The following is an 8,489-nucleotide window of genomic DNA, read 5'->3' on the forward strand; positions in this document are numbered from 1 at the left end:
ATATATATATATATATATAATTATTATAGTTGATTCATACTTTTATTAAGTATATAACATAAGATTTTGTGATATCCACATCCACTAGTGTAAATATTTTAAATTGAAGATCGAATTCATTCTTTGTATTCATATATGGTCAAGGACTGTAGTTGTAAAAAATCATCAAAATCGGAGTTAAAATAACCGTTAAATCGTGATTTTTCGTTTATAACCGTCGAAAAGTTTTGTCCCGTTACTTGATCTCTGAATGTTTGTTTTTTGTGATTTTTTGCTTATGTGATCTCGAAGCATATACAAACAAGTTTAACAGTTGGGATCGTTGAAATTAGTTTCGGAGAATTCGTATCCCATCAAAACAATAGATTGACTAACACTTAGAGTTTATTTTTACTTTCATTAAGTATAACATAAGATTTTGTGTTATCCACTTGTGTAAATATTTTAAATTGAAGATCGAATTCATTCTTTGTATTCATATAGGGTCAAGGAGTGTAGCTGTAAAAAATCATCAAAATCGGAGTTAAAATAACCGTTAAATCGTGATTTTTCATTTATAACCGTCGAAAAGTTTTGTCCCGTTACTTGATCTCTGAATGTTTGTTTTTTGTGATTTTTTGCTGATGTGATCTTGAAGCATATACAAACAAGTTTGACGGTTGGGATCGTTGAAATTAGTTTTGGAGAATTCGTATCCCATCAAAACAATAGATTGACTAACACTTAGAGTTTATTTCTACTTTCATTAAGTATAACATAAGATTTTGTGGTATCCACTTGTGTAAATATTTTAAATTGAAGATCGAATTCATTCATTGTATTCATATAGGGTCAAGGAGTGTAGCTGTAAAAAATCATCAAAATCAGAGTTAAAATAACCATTAAATCGTGATTTTTCGTTTATAACCGTCGAAAAGCTTTGTCCCGTTACTTGATCTCTAAATGTTTGTTTTTTGTGATTTTTTGCTGATGTGATCTCGAAGCATATACAAACAAGTTTGACGGTTGTGATCGTTGAAATTAGTTTCGGAGAATTTGTATCTCATCAAAACAATAGATTGACTAACACTTAGAGTTTATTTATACTTTCATTAAGTATAACATAAGATTTTGTGGTATCCACTTGTGTAAATATTTTAAATTGAAGATCGAATTCATTCATTGTATTCATATAGGGTCAAGGAGTGTAGCTGTAAAAAATCATCAAAATCGGAGTTAAAATAACCGTTAAATCGTGATTTTTCGTTTATAACCGTCGAAAAGATTTGTCCCGTTACTTGATCTCTGAATGTTTGTTTTTTGTGATTTTTTGGTGATGTGATCTCGAAGCATATACAAACAAGTTTGACGGTTCTGATCGTTGAAATGTGTTTCGGAGAATTCGTATCCCATCAAGTTCAATGGTGTATGTGTGTGTGTATATATATATATATATATTAAGTAGATTTAAATATATTTATTTTGTATGTATAATTGACCGGTACACAGAGTAGTACATCACGTATCATTATAAAAATAGTGGGATATATCATGTGCAATAAAAAATTAATAACTTAAAAAAAAATATTCTCACCATTGCACTTCTATTAATTTTCATTTTTCCCTCTCTTTTTTGTTTCCTTTTCAACTTTTTATATAATTTTCACTTTTCCCTCCATCCTATCCATCCATCTTTCCCTAATTCCCTTTTTTTTTTTGTTTCCTTTTCAACTTTTCTTATCATTTTCATTTTCCCTCCCTTTTTCTTCAAAAAAGGCGGCACTGCAGCAGGGAATGGAATGGATCAATTATGGAATCAAAATTCAAATCAATGGATGTATACATATTAATTAATAATTATTATAGTTTTTATAATTCAAAATTTAATCTATATATATATATAATTATTATAGATAGTTAATATTTTGGGGTATAATTATTATAGTATATATAATTATTATAATTATTATAGTTAATTTAATATATATATATATAGATATTTATTATAGTTTTTAGGGGTATAAAATTGTTAAATTAATATATATAATTATTACAATATTTTTTTAGGGTTATAAAATTATAAAATTAATATTCTGCTTATCGTGTATCGTGTTACCCACATGTATACCCGAATCAACCCGTTATCTTAACAGGTGCTTATCGGGTTACCCGATAACGACCCGATTCGTTATCGTATCGACCCGAACACCTATTAATTTCGTGTCGTGTCGTATCAGATTATCGGGTCGTGTCAGGAATTGCCAAGCCTAGACATGAGGGAGTTCATAAGCAGCCTTCCGAATGTTCTCCGCTAAAAAGGCATGCGCATATTGCCTGTGACTTTGGAAGTTGGGGATTACATCCTTTCTCCACTGATATGTGTGGAGAGAAAGAGTATCCAAGATCTTTTTATGAGTTTCACATCAGGGCGTCTTTATCACCAAGAGGAAACAATGGTTCGATACTATAGAATACCTATTCTGCTGATTGAATTTTCACAGGATAAAAGTTTCTCCTTTCAGGTAAATCTGAATCATATCTTTAGAGATTGGTTAATTGGTTGGCTTAATGCTGAGATGGATATATTGTTGGATATTTAGTTGCAGTCTGCAAGTGATATTGGTGATGATGTCACACCAAATAGTTTTATATCTAAGCTGTCGTGGCTTGTTCTACACTTTCCCCGGTTGCGAATCATCTGGTCTCGCAGTCTGCATGCTACTGCTGACATATTTGCTACTCTTAAGGCAAATCAGGATGAACCTGACGAGAGCAAAGCAACTAGAGTTGGTGTACCCTCTGAAGATGGAATTGTGGAGGACGACGTGAGGTAAGATGCAACTTGTTTTTGCATGTTGCAATTGTCACGTCATAAGCTTATATTAAAATCTTTCCTGCTCGTAGAGGGCAATGGGAGAATTCACTCTCTTTTTCAGCAGAGCATGTCATCTACACAGGGCCCTCCTTATGCTTTTTTTTTTTCTTCAATGAAAGTAATTATTAGTGGATATTAATGGTGGAAAAAACGTTTAGTCACCAGTGGTACATGTTCCGCAAGAGGGAAAATTATGTAATAGTAGAACCCCATCAGTCGTTCCCAGTCAAATAGTTCAGTCCCTGAGCTGACCATGGAATGCCTCTCATTACCTGAGCTTTGGTTTGTTTGTTCATCACTTGATACTCATAGCATAAATCTGACGGGGTATTGTAAATTTTCAGGGCTGAAAACTACAATACGTATGCGGTGGAATTTTGAGACGACTCCCGGGTGTTACAGATTTCAAATTACAGGGCCATAATGGATGGGTGTAAGAGCTTGGCGGAACTCGCTAGGGGATTTTGGTCTAGCAGAAATGTATGAGCATAGTTCCATCATTGCAAGAGAAGCAACTATACCAGCTGGAACAGTGGGATATGTTGCTCCGGTACGTTTATTCAGGTGTGTTTGCAGCTTTGGTGTGGTGGCGTTAGAGGTGGCAACGTGAAGAAAATCAGTGGAGGATGATGGAACGTTGGTTGTTGATTGGGTTTGGAGCATGTGGGAAAATGGGAAACTGCTAGGTTGATGCGGCAGTTTGATATGGTAGAGATGGAGAGGATGCTGATGACTGGACTTGCTTGTGTGCACCCAAACCATGTGAAGAGGCCAATGGTGAAGGAAGCTGCTAGGATTCGTAAAGGCGAAAAGCCTCTTCCTCTGCTGCCACCAAGAAAACCAAGGGTAAAATCTGTCTTTTAACACCATTAACAATCGCCTGTCTTTTAACACCATTAACAATCGCACTAGTTCATTCATTCATCCATTCTTAGTGCAAAATAAAAAGCTCATGAGAGAGTTTACTGATCATAGAAACAAAATCTACCGAAAAGACACTGGATATTCAACCAAGTACAACTGTTAAAGAATTCAGATATGGTCCCTGTCTCTACAAGTATCTGTCTCAATTAATTGTTTAAAAAATGCACCAAGCTTCTTCGCTTCATTAGACATTGTCGAACTAGACCCAGGAGACGTCTCAGAGTCCAGCCACATGTGGGCTAACTTGGCAGATACCATTTTCAACCTCGGGGCTCAAATTCCGATAACCATTAAGCTGATGGGATAAATCGATAGTGAGTTGTCTGCATTTTTTATAAGATGGTAACTAGTAACAATGTTTTTTGTGGATTTGCTCTGTGTCGTTGAAGCTAGCACTTATAGGTCCACTTGGAGATGCCTCGTCACAATATTCATGTGTTCGTTTCAGGATTTTCAGTGTTTGGTTGAGTTCTTCCAAATCTTGCTTGTACACCAAACGAGCCCCACACTTCTTCACCTTATTCAAGTCTGCTTCTACGTTTACCCCTCCAATACAACTAAAGTAAGTTCCGAATAAAAACTGTTCCTGATGACAAATTTCACGAGGCAAATGAAATACCCAAATGTGTTCTGACACAAGAGACCCACAAATCATAGAGTAGAAGGGTTTTGATAAAAACTCAATTTTTAAATCAATACGATAAAAATGGGCAGCTGGATTGGCCAAGTTTTCCTTAGGAACTTGAAAAACAACACAAAAGGCAATTCCCAGCCAGTTGGTACATGATGGTGGAGGAAGCTCCACATTTACTAAATGTCCCGTACTTTGATTACTAAACCACTCGGGAATTTCGCTTCCAGGAAATACAGCCGGTTGCTTTCGGTAATAATCCTGTAACCAAAGAACTATCATATATATATATATATATATAGAGAGAGAGAGAGAGAGAGAGAGAGAGAGAGAGAGAGAGAGAGAGAGAGAGAGAGAGAGTACCTTGTTCTGAGTGGCAAATTTTAGAATCCTTGAGAGTATTGTATTAGTCCAGCCTTCATCTTGAACCAATGCAATGCAATTCCGGCAAGTGAAACTAAAATCATACAAATTGATGAATCTGCTGCTCAACTTGGATGTATCTGACAAACTTCGTAAGGAAGTACAATCGTTTACATCTACATGCAATTTGCCATTAGATGGAAGAGGTGGCAATTTTTGAAGGCTTTTGCAGCTTGACAGACCAAGATAACAAAGCTTAGAAAGGCACCTAATGCTTTCAGGTAGACTCACGAAATTATTTCCACCAAGATTCAATCTTTCCAAAAAGGACAAGCAGCCAATATCATCAGGAATATCCCCATCACAGAGTTTACAATCTTTTAGATTTATGGTCTTCAAAGTGCATAAACGATTTAGAGAAGAAAACATCAAACCCCAACAAGGAGGAGGATCAGGAGCACTTTTTCCAAGTCCTAATATGCGAAGAATGCCCCACCCGTCCCTTTCTTTAGCATACGATCCGTATAATTGTAGATGTTTGAGATTTTTCATACCCCCAATCGGCTCTGTCAAAGTGGCTCCCAATACAAGCGTCTCTAAGTGATCCATGTCTCCTGGGAGTTTGTCAATTTTTGAGCATTGTCCCATACAGAGGCGTCTAAGAGACTTCAAATTACAAATAGCCCTTGGAAGGTCCAAGAGATTTTTGCAATTAAATAGATTCAAATCCTTAAGGCCAACCAAATGTTCAATTGATGAAGGCATTTTCTCAATCGCAGTCCCACCTAAGTGAAGCTTGGATAAGTTCTTCATCTGCTCCCCAAATTCTGGAATCTTTTTCACATTTAAGCAGCCATTAAGATATAAAGATTCCAGAGAATCCATTTCAACTTCACTTGGGAGGCTCTTAATGCTATCACAGCCATTAAGATTCAAAAGTTTAAGTCTTTTGAGGACTGTAATAGACGGGTGTATCTCAACTAAATTCTTACAATGCCCAAGAGCCAACTCCACAAGATTTGGAACACCAGTGAAATCTGGGGTATTAATCAATTTTTTGGAGAAGCCAAGATCGATATATTTCAAGTTGGGCAAGTCCTGTACAACATTGATATGATTCAGATCGTATATTTAGCTTCTACAATCTTAAAGTTTATTCAAAATAATAAATAAATGATTATTCTGTAAATTAAATAGCATTTATTCAATACTATTACCAATTTTCCCTTCCAAAGCCGAACAATTTTGCTCTTACGCATCTTTAGTTGAGTAAGCAAACACAAGTGAAAGCTGGTCGGAAGACACTTGGAAGGATAGAAACTCCAATTTATAATTCTCAAGGAACATGGAAGAAATTTGGGGCATGAAGAAATGATCAAATTATTGAATTCCAGAAACCTCAGTTCACGCATATTAGAGAAGGCTTCCAAATTCCAGTGCACCTCTTTTGATTCGGGTAACTGTAAGACTATGCCTTCAATAGCACGTGTCCCCTGATAACCAAGAATGTAGGAAACATCAATTTCACATACTAATATTATGTTAATAGAAATCATATCCATTTTTGAACTTGGTATTTACATAATTTCTTACCGTATTGGTCATGAATACATGAAAAATGTCATTAGGAAGCCACAATCGACTACGTAGACCAGACTCTTCAGACTCTTGACGAACAATTGTCCATGCCATTTGTTGTATCAAATCATGCATCCCTATTTTGTTTCCGTAATCGTTGTATAGAAGAGATCTCTCAATTAGCAAATCTATTAGAATACAACTAGAAATTCCGAAAGAATTGTCTAGTACTTGAATTACTTGCTTTGTGTACTTCCCCTTGTGGAAACATGCAACATCAAGGAAAATTCTTTTCTCCATCAGCCGGAGTCCATCATAACTAACTTTGAGCGAATAAAAAATATTCTGATTGGGTATTTTATGTAGATTATCCAACTCACTATTCCATGCATCTCGCCCTCTCGTATACAAAAAAGAACCTACAACTTTAAGAACTAAGGGAAGGCCTCCGGCATGGTTTAGGAAACGCTCAGAGAGTTCCAAAAAGTCTTCCTCGGGTTGGTCTTTTTTGAAGGCATTCAAGCTAAAGAGCTCAAGAGCTTCTCCATAATTCAATCTCTCAACCTTATATGATGTTGCTATACCATGCTGGACGAGCAGACCTTCATTTCTTGTTGTAATGATGATTCTGCTCCCCATACCAAACCAACTTTGATTCCCAGCCAGTACTTCTAGTTGGTTTAATTCATCCACATCATCAAGTACGAGAAGAACCTTTTTATTGCACAAGCTCTTCATACTGTACATTCTTCCGCACTCATCATCCCAAATTTCTTCAATCTTTTTCTTCAAGATTGGGAAAAGAAGTTGTTTTTGAAGGCCAACAACAGTACGATCTCTTGCACAAACCTCTCTAACATTAGCAAGAAAACAGTGAACTTCAAAATGATGGAAGATTTTATCAAAAACTAGCTTAGCAAGGGTTGTCTTGCCTAAACCACCCATCCCAGTTATCCCAATAAAGCGAACATCATTTGCATCAAGAGCTAATAGCATAGTTAGTTGCTCGAGTGCGGAATCAATTCCGACTAACTTCTGTGAGGAATCTGACGAAGTGATTGTAGCTTGCACCTTCCTCCACACACATTTGACAATGTCATCAATCAGCTCTCTTTCACACCTGCAAAGAAGAAAAATAGAGTAACAAAAAAGAGAACATAAGTAAGCAATCAAGTATGGATGACTATATTAAGACATGGGCAAGTTGTTCTTGCTTGCTTACTTAAAATTCTTCAAATCCCACCCAGAAATTTTCGACACTGTTTTTAAAGCAGCTTTCCACTGAGTCACCTTTATTTTGTCTTCAGTGCTAGTCAACTTTCCTTCATGCTTGGCGAAGGCTTCGGCAAACCTCCCCCTCTGATTTCCTACGTCAGAGGGATCCACACCATAAAAGACTGGGAGAATTGAGTTCATGGCTTCCATGCACTGAATAATGTTTGTAAGCTCAGTCAAGCACCATTTGGAAGAAGCATAGTTTGGCGAGAGAACAACAATTGCAGTATGTGATTCTTTGATCGCACTCGGGAGCTCCAGAGGAATACTTGTTCCACCTGCAAGCTCTCGGTCGTCCATGAAAGTCATAATTCCTTGGCACTTGCACAATTCGTGGTATAGATGGGAGACAAAACCCTTGCGGGTGTCTACACCTCTGAAACTCAGAAACACGTCATACTTCCATCGAGGAGCTGATTCAGATGAAAAAAGAAATGCAGAGGCCCTTTGCGTGCTCAACGCCATTTCAAAGTGGCTCCTCACAATCTGAGAGGAATGGTAATTGTCGGTAGAAAATCACTCTCACCAAAGTAGGAACCGATGATGAAGAGAAGCTTTTCTTTTCTCTCCTTTTTTTTTTTTGTTGTCTCTTTCACCAATGGTCTTCGTTCTCTCTCTTTAATTATTTGGATGATCAAACAATATTTAATTATTAAATTACATTATCAAGACGTTAAAGTAAACAAAAGATTAATTATTTGATCATTGAAAGCATCTCAACTCTAAATAAATAAAAATAAACAGATTTATGTAAGCCAAAACAAAGAACTAGAAAAATAATGAAAGGACAAAACTTGAAGACTAATAGTTACGAAATTTTAGGGAAACACACTCTCAACGCGTTGCGAAAATTCTTAAGAAATT

General features: G+C 36.3%; 2 protein-coding genes across 3 annotated transcripts in view; one reads left to right on the top strand and one right to left on the bottom strand.

Moving 5' to 3' along the window:
• The window catches only part of LOC126618763 (TMV resistance protein N-like), a 54,059-nt gene extending 45,775 nt beyond the window's left edge, over nucleotides 1-8,284 (bottom strand). Inside the window, exons 1-5 of the mRNA XM_050286924.1 lie at nucleotides 7,573-8,284; nucleotides 6,366-7,470; nucleotides 5,990-6,265; nucleotides 4,773-5,870; nucleotides 4,044-4,670 (exon numbers count right to left, since the gene is read on the bottom strand). Of these exons, the coding sequence (XP_050142881.1) occupies nucleotides 4,125-4,670; nucleotides 4,773-5,870; nucleotides 5,990-6,265; nucleotides 6,366-7,470; nucleotides 7,573-8,090 (3,543 nt within the window). The 5' untranslated portion in view covers nucleotides 8,091-8,284 and the 3' untranslated portion in view covers nucleotides 4,044-4,124. The remainder of the gene's footprint in view (nucleotides 1-4,043; nucleotides 4,671-4,772; nucleotides 5,871-5,989; nucleotides 6,266-6,365; nucleotides 7,471-7,572) is intronic.
• Nucleotides 2,001-3,778, top strand: LOC126618768 (DNA repair endonuclease UVH1-like). 2 transcript variants are annotated; one of them, XM_050286928.1, is made up of 3 exons: nucleotides 2,001-2,501; nucleotides 2,580-2,809; nucleotides 3,199-3,778. In XM_050286928.1, exons 1-3 carry the CDS (start codon nucleotides 2,301-2,303, stop codon nucleotides 3,233-3,235), a joined length of 468 nt encoding a protein of 155 aa, XP_050142885.1. In that variant the 5' UTR covers nucleotides 2,001-2,300; the 3' UTR covers nucleotides 3,236-3,778. The 2 variants fall into 2 exon arrangements, with proteins under 2 accessions (XP_050142885.1, XP_050142886.1); XM_050286929.1 differs by having other exon boundaries at nucleotides 2,586-2,809.
• Nucleotides 8,285-8,489: the final 205 nt, after the last annotated feature.

The sequence above is a fragment of the Malus sylvestris genome, chromosome 4, assembly GCF_916048215.2.
Source record: "Malus sylvestris chromosome 4, drMalSylv7.2, whole genome shotgun sequence".
NCBI lineage: Eukaryota > Viridiplantae > Streptophyta > Magnoliopsida > Rosales > Rosaceae > Malus > Malus sylvestris.